Source organism: Salvelinus fontinalis, chromosome 32, assembly GCF_029448725.1.
Source record: "Salvelinus fontinalis isolate EN_2023a chromosome 32, ASM2944872v1, whole genome shotgun sequence".
NCBI classification, from domain to species: Eukaryota; Metazoa; Chordata; class Actinopteri; order Salmoniformes; family Salmonidae; genus Salvelinus; species Salvelinus fontinalis.
The window spans coordinates 36333297-36350672 of record NC_074696.1 but is presented as its reverse complement, the minus strand read 5'-3'; the positions used below and the strand labels follow the sequence as shown (position 1 = coordinate 36350672).

Here is a 17376-nt window from a genome sequence, read left to right as displayed (position 1 = left end):
CACACACACAGATGCTGGTGCAAACACAAAACGCACACACACAGTTTCAGAATGAATCACGCTCTCGAACGCAGCCACCTTCCATGCATGCTGTTCAGTAGGAAGCTACAAGCTCACACACTAGTTACACCCATGACTCACTATTATCAGAAATATACTTGATGTAGAAAATCCTGAGAACTTATGTAGCGCTGTGGAAAAAAGTATTCCAATTGAGCTTCAGCCCAGCCCAAACGAAAAAGGGGAATCAGGTGCTCGACTGAGGGGCTTGAAAATCCCCAAAACACTCCTTTTCCCCTGGATACTTCAACTGGTCACTATCCGGGAGAATAAAGAGCTCTCTGTTTCTGCGTCAATCTGATCCATTTATTGACGGGACAAACAAACAATAGGCTCTGATGAAGGCAATTCATGCCAAAACTTAAGCATGTTGTTTTTCTTTATTCTCCCAGATAGGCACCGGTGTCCTGGGGTGAGGAATGTTTTTGGATTATGTAGAGCCTTGTCTTTTCTTGATATTTTCAGTGATTTCGCACAGAAGCTAGCCAACGCTCTGACCTGCAACCCTGCCTCTGCACTTCACACCCTCAACCTCACAAACAACTCCCTGGAGGACAAGGGTACAACAAACTCCCCTCTTTCATTTTTTTTATGATATTCAGTGATATTCAATGATTTAGATATATAGGATACTGCACAGATCTAGAATTCTAGCTTCTAGTATTCTGTCCTACATTGGCATGGATCGTCTCAATGGCCAAATGTGTGTCTCAAAGCTTCAAGTTCATGAGAGGTTTAAGTCTGTTCATAAGTTTGTAATGCACTTTATTTTTTTTCTAGGTGTATCTGCTCTCAGTGCACAGCTAGCCAAACTCCCAATGGGTCTCAAGCATTTGAACCTTTCAAAGACCTCCATATCGCAAAAGGGTATTGAAATTCATAACCAATTTCCTGGACAAATATCATGTGTTAAGTCATTTCCTCTGAACTTCCTGTGTATGTGTTGTCAGGGGTTAACAGTCTTGCCCAGGGGCTGAGTGCCAACCCTGTTGTCCCCACTACCCTCACACACCTGGACCTCTGTGGGAACTCACTCCGAGGAGACGACCTCTCAGTATGTACATCTCCTGGTAGAAGTTGCTAGGCACAGATCTAGGATCAGCTAACACGCCACTCTTAATCATAAGGGGAGGGAGTGCAGAACTGATGTTCTGTCCTGGCTTTCATTTATTTTTCACACAGGCCACAGAAATGGTGTGAAATAGAATTTGAAATATTAAGTGAAAGACCTAGTCATAATTCCCCCTTCATTGTACTCAGTATTTGATGTTGTTTTCTTCATAATTTCTCTGACTCTTTTCACAGAATCTGTACAATTTCCTGGGTCAACATAACAGTCTAGTAACTCTGGATCTGTCCAGCAGTGACTGCTGTCTGGACCAAGTGAGTGAACCCTTATCCAATCCTAACAAGAATTCGCACTGCTATAGCTAGGCAATGATTGGACAACTGGACTTTAACCCTTTTTATGGGCATATTACATAGCTATTCTAAACCGAATCTATAATTAAGTAGATTAGTTTAATTGTAATAATATGCAATTGGCCTCCCGAGTGACGCAGTGGTCTAAGGCACTGTGTCGCAGTGCTAGAGGCGTCACTACAGACCTGGGTCTGATCCCAGGCTGTGTCGCAGTGCTTGAGGCGTCACTACAGACCTGGGTCTGATCCCAGGCTGTGTTGTAGCTGACTGCGACTGGGAGACCCATGAGGCGGCGCACAATTGGCCCAGTGTCGTCCGGGTTAGTGGAGGGTTTGGCTGGCCGGGATGTCCTTGTCCCATGGCGCGCTAGCGACTCCTTGTGGCGGGCCGGGTGCATGCATGCTGACTTTGTTTGCCAGTTGTACAGTTTTTCCTCTGACACATTGGTGCGACTGGCTTCCTGGTTAAGCGAGCAGTGTGTCAATAAGCAGTGCGGTTTGGCAGAGTTGTGTTTCGGAGGACTCATGGCTCTTGACCTTCGCCTCTCCCGAGTCCGTACGGGAGTTGCCGCAATGGGTCAAGACTGTAACTACCAATTGGATATCACAAAATCGGAAAGAAAAAATACAACAAAAAATGATAGTATGCAATGACAGTGAACATGTCATATTTGGATATCATGTGAGCACTGTTCATAAGTAGCGTGCTGTCTGCTTTTGATATCACTTATTAATTTAAAAATATTTTTTGCTTTTTATATAGTTATATTTATGGATCTTGTTGTTATATTTGTTGCTATGCAAATGGCCAGTCCAAATACTGTCTGTACTTCCCAAGAGTCTGAGCTTGGATAAAAGCTGTGATGTCACTTGACTAGTCCATGTTATTCAGATGCTCAACACCTGTCTTCCAGGTCTGCACTTCACTTTTAAGAGGTTCACTCAGGCACCTCTCAGTGCTCAACATGTCGAAGAGCGTTTTCTCTCACAGGTGAGCCATACAACAACAAAATGACTTTCTTATGCTAAAATAAGTTGCTGTTGTCTTCTATGTCCATGTGTCATACTGCTCAGTTTGTCAAAGTGAGAACTTCAGAACAAATAACCCAAGTGTGTTGGCATTCTTTTTAACCCACAGGAGAAGTAAAGATGTCCCGCATTCCTTCAAGCAGTTCTTTGGCACTGCACTGGCGCTGAGCAGTGTCAACCTGTCTGGAACCAAGCTCCCCCTGGAGGCACTCAAGTGAGCTTGCAGTCTGCTCCATTTATGTCATTTGCTCCATTTAACTATTACACCAAGAATGAAAATATGATCTAGAAAATTGGAGAATATTCCTGGAGAAAATGTACATGTCTATAAATAGTCAGTGATGTATCTTTTAGACAGGATGTCATAGTTATACATTTATTTTTGCTTCATTTTAAAATGAAAAAGTAGGTAGTATAGAAACATTCCTTAAAGTTGCAGTGAACAAGAAAGCAATCTAATCACACCAATTATTTAATTACTGCATATTTCAGTATGCGTTGATGATTTAACTGAATAGAAAAGAAACCGTTGAGTTTGAATTCATTTCTTTCTCCTCAGAGCACTTTTACTAGGGCTTGGCTGCAATCCTAATCTCAGTGAAGTATCACTGGATCTCAGCAGCTCTGAGGTAAGAGGCTGAACTACTGCCTTGGCCCTGGCACAGTTACCTGAATCTCCTGAGGGAGAAATTAAAGGTCTACTCTGAAATAAAATTCAAAAATAAAATGTTGTCTTGACACCCCTTTTATTTGAGCTGATGCTCTGAATATTCTGATTTTGAATTACTTAACTTTATTTACTTGTGTACTCAATGACAATCAAATACAGCACCAAAATACACTTGCTATCCTTTCTCTTAATGTTTTGTTTGTTTTACTTCAGCTAAGATCTGGAGGCTCTCAGATTCTGGAGGGCTGCATAGCTGAGATTCCCAACATCTCCAGCCTGGACATCTCAGACAACGGTGAGGCCTGAGTAGACACTGTATGTACATTGATTGTGAACGTTGTGTACCTTGATTGTTTTACTTGATATTGTGTTAAATGTGATGCTCAGGTTTGGATTCAGACCTGACCACTCTCTTGGTGTGGCTGGCCAAAAATCGCTCCATCCGCCACCTCTCACTGGGCAAGAACTTCAATAACATTAAGTCCAAGTACGAGACTTACTTACATTGGAATTTGATATATTTTTTAATTAGCCTGTCACTTAATATCCTTCTGTTTGTATTGTCCTCTCTGTCTGGAATGTAACGAAGTGTGCATGTCTTCCCACAGAAATTTGTCTCAAGTCTTGGACAACCTGGTGCACATGATACAGGAGGAGGAATCGGTGAGTCGACTCTTATGGTGATGCTTAGCCAAAACAGCTTAGCATAAAAATGTGTCTAAACCATTCATTACCATTGTTCAACTAACCTCTTTGTCACTTAGCCCCTGACGTCCCTCTCCCTGGCTGACTCCAAGCTGAAGGGAGATCTGTCCATCGTGCTGAACGCTCTGGGCAGCAACACCAGCCTGAGCCGGGTGGACATCAGTGGCAACGGCATGGGAGACATGGGGGCCAAGATGCTGGCCAAGGCCCTACAGATCAACACCAAGCTCCGGTAAGAGGTCAAGACTCAAGAAGAGGTCCACAAGGGTCAACTGTGCCAAGTTCCAATACTGCATAATATGGATTCTACTATATTCTATTGTTCTGTACAGTCATCTCTTATGCGTTTGTACAGGACAGTTATGTGGGACAAAAACAATGTCAGCCTACAAGGCCTCCAGGATGTGGCAGCTGCGTTAGAAAAGTATGTATCTGTGTGTGTGTGCCACGATTTTATATTTATTTACACTCCTCTGCACATCTTCCCATTGATGTTTTGGTTAGGATATGTGAGTAGGCATACACTTAGTTACATATACAGTACTGTTACCCTCTCTATTTCTTTCAGGAACCACACCATTCGCTTCATGCCTATCCCCATCATCGATGCTGCCCAGGCCCTCAAGGCCAGCCCTGAGAAAACAGAGGACGCCCTACTAAAGGTCAAAGTTCACATTTGTCTGCATGGTGGATTTTAACGGATGACAGAATTGATGTCAATTGTCATTGATAAGAAGGCATCGATAGCAAATGTTCACATTTCCATCTACATGAATTTTAAAACATTTTTTATATATTTTATTTTTTATATCAATCTCTACAAATCAATTCCCCTGCAGATGGAGCAGTATCTCCTAAGGAACCACGAGACTCGAAAATACCTCCAAGAGCAAGCTTACCGGCTCCAGCAAGGCATTGTCACGACAACCACACAACAGGTGGTTGTTTGATATTTAACTTTGGTATTTTATTTGAATCCCCATCAGCTGTTGCAAAAGCAGCAGCAGCTACTCTTCCTGGGGTCCACACAACATGAAACATAATACAGAGCATCACTAGACAAGAACAGCTCAAGGACAGAACTACATATTTTATTTAAAAAGGCATACGTAGCCTACATATCAATGCATACACACAAACTATCTAGGTCAAGTAGGGGAGAGGTGTTGTGCCGCGAGGTGTTGCTTTATCTGTATTTTGAAACCAGGTTTGCTGTTTATTTGAACAATATGAGATGGACGGAAGTTTCATGCAGTAAGGGCTCTATACAATACTGAATGCTTTCTTGAATTTGTTCTGGATTTGGGGACTGTGAAAAGATCCCTGGTGGGATAAGTGCGTGTATCAGAGCTGTGTGTAAGTTGACGATGCAAACAATTTGGGACTTTCAATACATTGGCTGCATCACTTTTTATAAGAAACATTAGTCTCTCCATAAACCTCAGCCAAGAGAGACTGGCATGCATAGTATTTATATCAGCCCTCTGATTACAATGAAGCACAAAATGTGCCGCTCTGTTCTGGACCAGCTGCAGCTTAACTAGATCTTTCCTTGCAGCACTGGGCCACACGACTGGACAATAATCAAAATTAGACAAAACTAGAGCCTGCAGAACTTGCTTTTTGGAGTGTGGTGTCAAAAAAGCAGAGCACCTCTTTATTACGGCCAGACCTCTCCCCATCCATTGAACCTATGTTTTTACCATGACAGTTTACAATCTAAGGTAACGCCAAGTAATTTATTCTCCTCAAATTGTTCAACAGCCACACCATTCATTACCAGATTCAGCTGAGGTCTAGAACTTAAGGAATGATTTGTACCAAATACAATGCTCTTAGTTTTAGAGATGTTCAGGACCAGTTTATTACTGGCCACCCATTCCAAAACAAACTCTTTGTTAAGGGTTTCAGTGAATTCATTAATTGTGGTTGCTGATGCGTGTATGGTTAAGTCATCAGCATACATGGACACACATGCTTTGTTTTAATGCCAGTGGCAGGTCATTGGTAAAAATAGAAAAGAGGAGAAGGATTGGAGAGCTGCCCTGCGGTACACCACACTTTACATGTTTGACATTAGAGAAGCTTCCATTAAAGAAAACCCTTTGAGTTCTATTAGATTACCATTTTGTGTATTCAAAGCTGAGGTGGAAAAGCCATAACGCATACGTTTTTTTTTTCAACAACAGGTTATGGTCAATAATATCAAAGGCTGCACTGAAATCTAACAGTACAGCTCCCACCATCTTATAGTTGTAAATTTCTTTCATTTGTCTCGGCACTTTTTGGATAAATGTTAGTAGTACATTGAGTTTCCACTGGAGAAATGTAAAGTTACGTAATACATTAAGTGTTGAATGACCATAAACCATTACATTACGTCCTCTGATAACCTCTGACCCCTCCTGCCTTCTGCTGATCCAGATGATGGACATGATCTGTGTAAAGGTGCAGGACCACCTGAACTCTCTGAGGTATACAGAGACCGACGTCGTCCAGGAGGACATGAAGGTGGCCAAGAACCTCATGAAGGACGCCAGGAACTCCAAAAGAGTGAGCTGAGAACCAGACATATTGTTCTTATAGAATCGGTAGAACATACAGTATGAACGCAGAAGTGATAGAGCGTGGATTTCAAACTTTGATCTAAGAGAGACAAAAATGACAGGGTTAACATTAACCTCAAACTCTACATGGGACATCCTGGTTAAATAACATTTAGAAAAACAAGGATACAAAAAGAGCCTCAAACTCCAATGTTTTTATTTTTGCCTCTTCCTCTTTTTCTTTTTCTCTGTCTGCCCCTCCTTCCATTCCCTGCTCATCTATCTAGCTGCTGCCCAACCTGTACCACGTGAGGGGATCTCCTGGTGGCATGGGCGGCCCCCCTGACATGGGTGGCCCCATTCAGGACAAGCTAGAGTCCATGGCAGGAGAGATGGCCAGGGTCATGGATGGGCAGCTACAGGTATGCAACAGTCAACACAGCAGTAAATGAAAAATGTATTTTCTTTTTCGAGCCAGATATTTTGGGTGTTGATTTATCTTAGTGAATAACGTAGTCCAGTCCTTGAAATTGGGTGTTTTTGTCCTGCACAAGTGCCCTCCTTGGTCATGTGCTTGATTGAGTAGTTGAATCAGGTGTGTGTGTGTGTGTGTGTGTGTGTGTGTGTGATTGGGCTTGAACAAAACTATGCAACCTGAGACACTGCCCTAGTCCTTGCAGCAACTGTGAATCCTGATGAAGGATTTTGAGACTGATTCCCTAACCTGTCAATGTTTTTAATTTGCTGTTTTATGATTTTGTTATACTCTTGTGAATTCTATGTTTTTTTTTACTAGATTAATTGCAGTTTTTCATGTTGTCTGTCTAATTGTGTAACGACTTGGTGCTGTCTCTCTTGGCCAGGACTCTTTTGAAAAAGAGATTTCAAATCTCAATGAGTCCTTCCTAGTTAATATTTTTTTTATTTTAAAGGAATGACAAGATAACATAAGCTAGCGCAATTAACTTGCCAACCCCGCTTCTCTCTCTCTCCCACTCCCAGACATTGTTGCAGTCTATGGTTGACACCGCTGAGGGCCTCTGTCCCCATGTGATGAAGAGGAGCAACCTGCACCAGGAGCTGATGAAGGCCGGTGCAGGCAGAATGACCGTCCCACATAGCTTCATCACCACCACACTACTGGAACAGTCAGGAGTCGACATCATCAACAAGATCAGGTGATCACCACATGGCCTGGTCAAGATCGCTAGCAGATGTTCTCATACAGAGTGACTAACAACAAGTGCGTTCAGCTAAGGAGAGGAAAACAACAACAAAACAATAGTATCTCCAAAAACAGTTCAAAGATTTATGCTGTGGTCTGGTCCAATGGTAGTCCTGCTGAACCCGGACTACGCATTGCCTGCTTTGTGCCCATCACAAGTGACCTTCAACAGAAACACTGGGGGGCTGGATTGGAGGAGCCCTTTTGAGACCTAATCAGTAAATCATTTCAAGTGTAGATGGTATCAGTTAATGTGAATTCAAACTGAATCAGTTCCTTGTGATCTGATCTGTGTATGACATCATAGACCTAGTGAAATAATTCTGATTATGTCACATAGCCTTAGCTGATAAAACCTTGCAATGTACGTAAACGTCACTCTCAGAAAACTACTGTAACAGTCTGTAAATATATGCAGCCCAGTCTTGATACAGTGCAGGTAGTAGAGGTAGTATCTGGCTCATGTTCTCCTCTCCGTCACACAGTGAAGTGAAGCTCAGTATGGCGTCCTTCCTCTCAGACCGTATCGTAGATGAGATCTTGGAATCCCTGTCCAGTTCCCAAAACACTCTGGTCAGTACTGTATACTAAAATAGATTATTTCTCTTCTGCACACATGCACGCACACATACACAGACACAATAATTGTTACCAAGGTAGCTTAGCAGTTCAGACGTATTTTTCCGTGTTGTCGTGTCGTGTCCTGTATATATATATATTTACACCTTTTCTTCACATATCTTTTATTTATTTTATTATCCAAGAACTCAACTACAAAAGCTTTCCTGCAAAAGCTTTCCTGCAACCCGCTTCACCAATTACAATAAGTACTATTCACCTCAATCTGAAAATCCATCGTGGAAGATAGCCAGGGGCTAATTCAGAAGCTAGCCTGAAAGCTAATCCAGAAGCTACTCCGATAGCTAGCCAGAAGCTAATCTGTAGCTGCCCCGAAATTAGCCGGTTTGCTGGCTAGCGTTGGTGTTTCAGCTGCCCACGTTTTGCGGTCATCAGCTATTCCTCTAGCTCGATAATCTACCGGCACTTTAGTGCAACGCGACTCGGACCGGAGCATTCCGGGACTTTTTTTCTCTCAGTTTCCCCGGATTCCAACCGCAGCCTCAGCCTCTATTTTGCACCTTGATTTCGCAGCTAGCTAGCTGCATACCGTGTGACTATTGGCTTACGTCGACCCCGGAGCTAACTCAAATCATGCTGGAGCTAGCCAGCTGAGGAGTTCCATCACCATCCGGACCCGCTTCTTTGTTGCTGCTGCAGATACGGAACCCCACCGGGCCTTCACGACTGACTGCCGACGTTATCTGCCCGAGGGATTTATCCAACCGGCACCTCCGTCCCGGCGTTACCTGAACGCTCATCTGAGGCCCGCTAATCGTTAGCTGTCTTATCGGCTGCTATCTGAACAAAACCCCACTACACGGAACCTACCGACGGAAACGCACGAGGTATCTACAAACAGACCTCCATCCTATGCTGCTACCGATAGCCATATACCCGGCCAGCTGTCTGGATCGCCACGACCCCAACCAACCTCTACTCACTGGACCCTTATTTATCACTCGATTAAGCTTGCCTCTCCTTAATGTAAATATGCCTTGTCCATTGCTGTTCTGGTTAGTGTTTATTGGCTTATTTCACTGTAGAGATTCTAGCCCTGCTCTCTATACCATATCCAACCCTGCAGTTCCACCACCCACATATGCGATGACATCACCTGGTTTCAATGATGTTTCTAGAGACAAGATCTCTCTCATCATCACTCAATACCTAGGTTTACCTCCACTGTATTCACATCCTACCATACCTTTGTCTGTACATTATTCCTTTAAACTATTTTATCGCCCCCAGAAACTTCCTTTTACTCTCTGCTCTGGTAGCTCTAGACGACCAATTCTCATAGCTTTTAGCCGTACTATTATCCTACTTCTCCTCTGTTCCTCTGGTGATGTAGAGGTGAATCCAGGCCCTGCAGTACCTGGCTCCACTCCTATTCCCCAGGCGCTCTCTTTTGATGACTTCTGTAACCGTAATAGCCTTGGCTTCATGCATGTTAACATTAGGAGCCTCCTCCCTAAGTTTGTTTTGTTCACTGCTTTAGCACACTCTGCCAACCCAGATGTTTTAGCCGTGTCTGAATCCTGGCTTAGAAAGACCACCAAAAATTCAGACATTTTTATCCCCAATTACAATATTTTCAGACAAGATAGAACGGCCAAAGGGGGCGGTGTTGCAATCTACTGCAAAGACTGCCTGCAGAGTTCTGTTATACTATCCAGGTCTGTTCCCAAACAATTTGAACTTCTACTTTTAAAAATCCACCTCTCTAAAAACAAGTCTCTCACCGTTGCCGCCTGCTATAGACCACCCTCTGCCCCCAGCTGTGCTCTGGACACTATATGTGAACTGATTGCCCCCCATCTATCTTCAGAGCTCGTGCTGCTAGGCGACCTAAATTTGAACATGCTCAACACCCCAGCCACCCTACAATCTAAGCTTGATGCCCTCAATCTCACACAAATTATTAATGAACCTACCAGGTACCACCCCAATTCCGTAAACACGGGTACCCTCCATAGATATCATCCTAACAAACTTGCCCTCCAAATACACCTCTGCTGTTTTTAACCAAGATCTCAGCGATCACTGCCTCATTGCCTGCATCCGTAATGGGTCAGCGGTCAAACGACCTCCACTCATCACTGTCAAACGCTCCCTGAAACACTTCAGCGAGCAGGCCTTCCTAATTGACCTGGCCGGGGTATCCTGGAAGGATATTGATCTCATCCCGTCAGTAGAGGATGCCTGGTCATTTTTTAAAAATGCCTTCCTCACCATCTTGAATAAGCATGCCCCATTCAAGAAATTTAGAACCAGGAACAGATATAGCCCTTGGTTCTCTCCTGACCTGACTGCCCTTAACCAACAGAAAAACATCCTATGGCGTTCTGCATTAGCATCGAACAGCCCCCGTGATATGCAACTTTTCAGGGAAGCCAGAAACCAATATACACAGGCAGTTAGAACAGCCAAGGCTAGCTTTTTCAAGCAGAAATTTGCTTCCTGCAACACAAATTCAAAAAAGTTCTGGGACACCGTAAAGTCCATGGAGAATAAGAACACCTCCTCCCAGCTTCCAACCGCCCTGAAGATAGGAAACACTGTCACCACCGACAAATCCACTATAATTGAGAATTTCAATAAGCATTTTTCTACGGCTGGCCATGCTTTCCACCTGGCTACCCCTACCCGGGACAACAGCACTGCCCTCCCCTCTGCTACTCGCCCAAGCCTTCCCCATTTCTCTTTCTCCCAAATACAGTCAGCTGATGTTCTTAATGAGCTGCAAAATCTGGACCCTTACAAATCAGCCGGGCTAGATAATCTGGACCCTTTCTAAAACTATCTGCTGAAATTGTTGCCACCCCTATTACTAGCCTCTTCAACCTCTCTTTCGTGTCGTCTGAGATACCCAAAGATTGGAAAGCAGCTGCGGTTATCCCCCTCTTCAAAGGGGGGGACACCCTTGACCCTAACTGCTACAGACCTATATCTATCCTACCCTGCCTTTCTAAGGTCTTCGAAAGCCAAGTCAACAAACAGATTACCGACCATTTCGAATCACACCACACCTTCTCCGCTATGCAATCTGGTTTCAGAGCTGGTCATGGGTGCACCTCAGCCACGCTCAAGGTCATAAACGATATCGTAACCGCCATCGATAGGAAACAATACTGTGCAGCCGTATTCATTGACCTGGCCAAGGCTTTTGACTCTGTCAATCACCACATCCTCATTGGCAGACTCGACAGCCTTGGTTTCTCTAATGATTGCCTCGCCTGGTTCACCAACTACTTCTCTGATAGAGTTCAGTGTGTCAAATCGGAGGGTCTGTTGTCCGGGCCTCTGGCAGTCTCTATGGGGGTGCCACAGGGTTCAATTCTTGGACCGACTCTCTTCTCTGTTTACATCAATGATGTCGCTCTTGCTGCTGGTGATTCTCTGATCCACCTCTACGCAGACGACACTATTCTGTATACTTCTGGCCCTTCTTTTGACACTGTGTTAACAACCCTCCAGGCGAGCTTCAATGCCATACAACTCTCCTTCCGTGGCCTCCAACTGCTCTTAAATACAAGTAAAACCAAATGCATGCTCTTCAACCGATCGCTGCCTGCTCCGGCCCGCCTGTCCAACATCACTACTTTGGACGGCTCTGACTTAGAATATGTGGACAACTACAAATACCTAGGTGTCTGGTTAGACTGTAAACTCTCCTTCCAGACCCACATCAAACATCTCCAATCCAAAGTCAAATCTAGAATTGGCTTCCTATTCCGCAACAAAGCATCCTTTACTCATGCTGCCAAACATACCCTTGTAAAACTGACCATCCTACCAATCCTCGACTTCGGTGATGTCATTTACAAAATAGCCTCCAAAACCCTACTCAATAAATTGGATGCAGTCTATCACAGTGCCATCCGTTTTGTCACCAAAGCCCCATATACTACCCACCACTGCGACCTGTACACTCTCGTTGGCTGGCCCTCGCTTCATACTCGTCGCCAAACCCATTGGTTCCAGGTCATCTACAAGACCCTGCTAGGTAAAGTCCCCCCTTATCTCAGCTCGCTGGTCACCATAGCAGCACCTACCCGTAGCACGCGCTCCAGCAGGTATATCTCTCTAGTCACCCCCAAAACCAATTCTTCCTTTGGACGCCTCTCCTTCCAGTTCTCTGCTGCCAATGACTGGAACGAACTACAAAAATCTCTGAAACTGGAAACACTTATCTCCCTCACTAGCTTTAAGCACCAGCTGTCAGAGCAGCTCATAGATTACTGCACCTGTACATAACCCATCTACAATTTAGCCCAAACAACTACCTCTTTACCTACTGTATTTATTTATTAATTTATTTTGCTCCTTTGCACCCCATTATTTCTGTCTCTACTTTGCACTTTCTTCCAATGCAAACCAACCATTCCAGTGTTTTTTTTAGTTTTTATTTTACTTGCTGTGTTGTACTCACTTCGCCTCCATGGCCTTTTTATATTTTTATTTATTTATACATATATCTGTTTGCCTTCACCTCCCTTATCTCACCTCACTTGCTCACATTGTATATAGACTTATTTTTTTAATCTTTTTCACTGTATTATTGACTATATGTTTGTTTTTACTCCATGTGTAACTATGTGTTGTTGTATGTGTCGAACTGCTTTGCTTTATCTTGGCCAGGTCGCAATTGTAAATGAGAACGTGTTCTCAATTTGCCTACCTGGTTAAATAAAGGTTAAATAAATAAATAAATAAAAAATAATGCATTTTTGCTTAAATTACTTGTAATCCTGATTAGGGCCCCCTCGGCACCACATCAAAACAAATACTGGTGAAGAAACACTGATCGTGTATGCCTTTTCCTCTCTTCCCATCCAGGCAGAACACCTGACCAGAAAACCTCAACCTCTTATCCACCAGGAGCCCAACAAGATGGAGGTGCTGGAGGAGACGGTCCTCCAGCCTGAGGCCCAGACCCAGGAGCAGAGTCCTCACCATGCTGAGAGGCTGGAGGTGATGGATACCTATGTGGTAACTAAGACTAGTCCCTGTGAAGTTTTGTGATCCCTATCTGCTGTACTGAAGCATGACTCACTGGCTGACTGTTTTTTTTCTCTACTGTGTTTGTGACCTTGGGATGACACCCAAGTCCAAGAGGAAGAGCATTCTCTGCAGGATGCTGCGGCCTGTATCTGTGGCCTTTGGTGAGTTTATGTTCTACATCCCAGGTACAGTAGATCTGGTCAAATACATTTAGATTACAGTACAGTAGTATTTCCGCAACTTGGAATGAGAGGTTTGGTTTTGCCTCGTTGGTTGTTCATCAGAAATGGAGTTTGACTTGGACAAGGCCCTGGAAGAAGTGCCTATATATGAGGAGGATCTGCCCCCTCCTCCCCCATTGGACAAGAAGCCGACGTACTTTGGCGAGCTGCCCACTATGGAGGCCCGGAAGCTAGAGCACCACACCAAGCTCCGCCCCAAACCGAAAAAGAGGACCAAACCTAGCCGAGCACCAGTAAGAAGCCTTCCACCTGCCCCCTCTCTCCAATTCCCCTTCTCTTTCTCCCTCTTCAACTCTTTCGGGCCTCTTTCTTTGTCTACCTACTATTCTGTGTTGGTTGATGTAGGCCTAAATATTTTGGGGGTTTTCAGCGGGAACCAATCTGCACCTCTCCACCACCAGAAGTGGAGCAGAATGACCTCCTGGGAAAAGTGGATGAGGGTGTTGATGAATTCTTCTACAAGAAAATCACCAAACTTAGTTTTAAGTGAGTTTTAATTCCTATTATGCTGAACTCTTCCCAAAAAGTAAATGACATTACGGACGTTTTAGAATAAATTATTCTAGTTTCCATAAGATTGAAATAACTCTGTGTTTTGTGTTAACGCATGCAGCAGTAAGCTAACAATGGCTAGATTGTTTGCAGGCTAACTAGCTACGGGTAAATGCCAAAATAGAGGAAACACCAAAGTGTCTTAAGGTGTTGGACCAGAACAGCTTCAGTGAACATTGGCATAGAGTTCCAGACACTTGTAGAATCTATTGGAGTTGTTGATGGTGGCGGAAAACCCTGTCTCAGGCGCCGCTCCACAATCTCGCATAATTTAAAAAAAATATATATTTAACCTTTATTTAACTAGGCAAGTCAGTTAAGAACAAATTCGTATTTACAATGACAGCCTACCGGTGGACAGTGGGTCAAATGCCTTGTTCAGGGGCAGAATGACAGATTTTTCCTTTTGTCAGCTCTAGGATTCAATCCAGCAACCTTTGGGTTACTGGCCCAACGCTCTAACCACTAGGATATCTGCCATCCCCATAAGTGTTCAATTGGGTTGAGATCTGGTGACTGACTGAGACACACACACACACACACACACACACACACACACACACACACACACACACACACACACACACACACACACACACACACACACACACACCCTTTAAATCACCTATGCTCCTTTGAGACCCCTCTTTCAAAGTTGCTGAGATCTCTTCTAGCTATGGTAGCCAAAATAATGGGCAACTGGTCATTTTTATACATGACCCTAAGCATCATGGGATAATAATTGCTTAATTAACTCCAGAGCCACACCTGTTTGGAAGCACCTGCTTTCAATATACTTTGTTCCTCATTTACTCAAGTGTTTGCTTTATTTTGGTTGTTTACCTGTACCTTTTTAATTTCTGTATTTAGAAGTTGTTATTTATAGAAGTTGTGAGTGTGTACTGTTCAGCAAAAGCATTCTCTAACATTTTCAGACGAGCCTCCCTGAGGGGCTCCTCCAACATCCAGGAGGGGTCGGAGAAGAAACGGGAATCCCGGAAAAGCGGCTTCCTTAACCTCATCAAGTCTCGCACCTCGAAGTCTGAGAAGAGCCATGGAACAGCTGCCACCATCACCCCGTCTTCTGCGACTGTCAGCACTCTGACAGAGGGGCCCTTGTCCCCCAAGGCTCCGTTGTGGGACCACTCTGAAATCTCCCCTGACCACTCACAAAAGCTGCCAATCCCTGAACCCACTGAGGAACAGCACTCCGAGAGTGACAGTAAGGGTAGTCCTCATGGTGGACGGCACTTTGGGGTCCCCATAATGGGAATGGACCTCCTGGCGGAGATGAAAAAAATGCATGAGAAAATAGTCGCTCATAAGGTGGGTAAACTGACCAGAATTCGCAAATTTTTGACTCTGTTAAGTGTATGAGCCAGTAGCACCCTTTAGCACAGCGTTTTCCAAACTTGGTGCATGTTTTGGTTTTTCCCTTAACACTACACAGCTGTTTCAAATGAGCAAAGCTTGATGATTAGTTGATTTATTTGAATCAGATGTGTAGTGCTAGGGCAACGTGACCCCTTGGAGTCCTGAGGATCGAGTTTGGGAAACCCTGCCTTAGCCTCATTGAACTACTGAATAATGACCTTCTTGCAGGGTAACACACAACCTCTTCTGAAAAAGTCCAAGATAGTAAGGAAGAAGCAGGGAGATAGTAATATGTTTGTTCTTTTAAAGTTACACTATTTCCTGTCTTCAGCTGTAGATCTACCAGTCATTTGGAAAGCTACAGATTGTCATGAGTGGATAACTGTGAAGGTGCCGCCCTATAGTGGCTTTATATGGAACATCCATGTCTCAGCTTGATTCAGACTGTTGAATACAGAACCATGCAGTGGAAAACACAATTGTGCCTCTAAAATCAGGTTTAGGACTAAAGACATTGGCCATACTGAAAGTTTGTTCTTTTTACAGTCTGACTCTTCAGACAAGGCAGATGATAAACAAGGTGAGTTGGCTTCTATCCCAATCAGATAATTCGATTTTTTGAATGACATCTTTATGTACAGAAGGATGGCTCAACTTAATTATGCTACGTCTGTCTTGCCATTCAGCTTGCCAGCTGCCATGTTGTACAATAAAAGTGAACAACATGTTTAATTAAAATCAAGCGCTAGGTAACACTTTGTTTAGACAGTCCCTTGTAGAAGCTCTACGAACCATCCACACTGTTGCTGTGTCCAATATGGGTATTCTTTGTTATGTCTCTCTGTAGGAAAGCCAAAGGGTCCAGCATCGTTGATAGACTTGTCGTCGAAAGCGCCCGGGTCTAAACCCTCCAGTGTTACACCCAGACCCCCAGCACCACAGAGCATCAAGCCCCACATGGGACCACACACTTTGGGACCCCTGAGCCCTCGCGCCAGCAGCAGCCACAGCCCAGGTAGGCATATGACTAAGTATACTTTATTGATAGTGATACTCAGATGGCAAATAAGGGCACCAGAAGCCAAAATAGATGAAGATTACTTAGTTTATTGTGATTTTGTCTTGCCTTAATTTGTCCTATTGTCTGTAACCATTCTTTATTTTGTCTATTTTTCACCCTCAGATGACACCCCTGACCCCTGTCTAGGAAATGTATCCCCAAAAGGACCACTGCCCGCCCCTCGCCTGAAGAGAGCGCCCTCAGACTATGAGAGGGAGGAGGAGAGTAGCCACATTAATGGTAGGTTTATCTATTCCCCGTGTGCCCTCCATCCAGAATAATTGATTTAGGAACAGCGCCCCACAGTCCAAAGTGTTGATATTGAGAGTAAATCGAATAAACAAAGCTGTTTTGCTTCATGTAAAGACAGAGAGATTTATGTCAATTCACTGAGAACATAGTATGAATTAGAAATAGTCACTATGTGAGTTTGATAGAATTGAATAGACACCTGGTATGATTGAAGCATAAAATCATCTTTCACCCTCATCACTCTCTCCATCAGTTGAACTCACAAGAGACTCCAGCCCATTTGACTTGGACCAAGAGATGGACAGGTCTGCTATTGGTGGGAGACAGTGGTCCTCCCTGAAGCGCTCCACTTCTGTGGTACAGGAAGTAGAAGGTCGAGAACGCACCAAGTCCCTCCCTGCATCTGGTTAGACCTATTACCTTCAGCTCTATTTTTTACTTACAACATGTACAGTGTTGTGTGTATCAACTAAAAATAGTAAAGTACATTTTGGCAGTTCCAAAAGTGGCCGTACCTTTTGAATAACATGCGGTGTTACTGGCCGTTCGCAGTAATAGTAGTTGTAGGGGTTTCTCCAGGAGCTCCGGTAGCTATATGTGTTGGTTTATTAGTAC

General features: G+C 43.9%; 1 protein-coding gene across 3 annotated transcripts in view; it reads left to right on the top strand.

Moving 5' to 3' along the window:
• The window catches only part of LOC129831203 (F-actin-uncapping protein LRRC16A-like), a 33806-nt gene that overhangs the window by 12210 nt on the left and 4220 nt on the right, over positions 1-17376 (top strand). For 2 of the 3 annotated variants that reach the window (XM_055894324.1, XM_055894326.1), the window contains exons 11-37: positions 526-620; positions 841-927; positions 1011-1114; positions 1366-1443; positions 2396-2472; positions 2620-2724; positions 3070-3139; positions 3394-3475; positions 3568-3667; positions 3789-3843; positions 3945-4117; positions 4241-4309; positions 4454-4547; positions 4725-4823; positions 6310-6438; positions 6719-6853; positions 7434-7609; positions 8142-8229; positions 13117-13269; positions 13388-13442; positions 13566-13756; positions 13894-14009; positions 15011-15401; positions 15996-16029; positions 16297-16464; positions 16633-16749; positions 17015-17167. In XM_055894324.1, coding sequence (XP_055750299.1) covers positions 526-620; positions 841-927; positions 1011-1114; positions 1366-1443; positions 2396-2472; positions 2620-2724; positions 3070-3139; positions 3394-3475; positions 3568-3667; positions 3789-3843; positions 3945-4117; positions 4241-4309; positions 4454-4547; positions 4725-4823; positions 6310-6438; positions 6719-6853; positions 7434-7609; positions 8142-8229; positions 13117-13269; positions 13388-13442; positions 13566-13756; positions 13894-14009; positions 15011-15401; positions 15996-16029; positions 16297-16464; positions 16633-16749; positions 17015-17167 — 3194 coding nt within the window. The remainder of the gene's footprint in view (positions 1-525; positions 621-840; positions 928-1010; positions 1115-1365; positions 1444-2395; positions 2473-2619; positions 2725-3069; positions 3140-3393; positions 3476-3567; positions 3668-3788; positions 3844-3944; positions 4118-4240; positions 4310-4453; positions 4548-4724; positions 4824-6309; positions 6439-6718; positions 6854-7433; positions 7610-8141; positions 8230-13116; positions 13270-13387; positions 13443-13565; positions 13757-13893; positions 14010-15010; positions 15402-15995; positions 16030-16296; positions 16465-16632; positions 16750-17014; positions 17168-17376) is intronic. The other variant, XM_055894327.1, reaches the window with a different exon arrangement.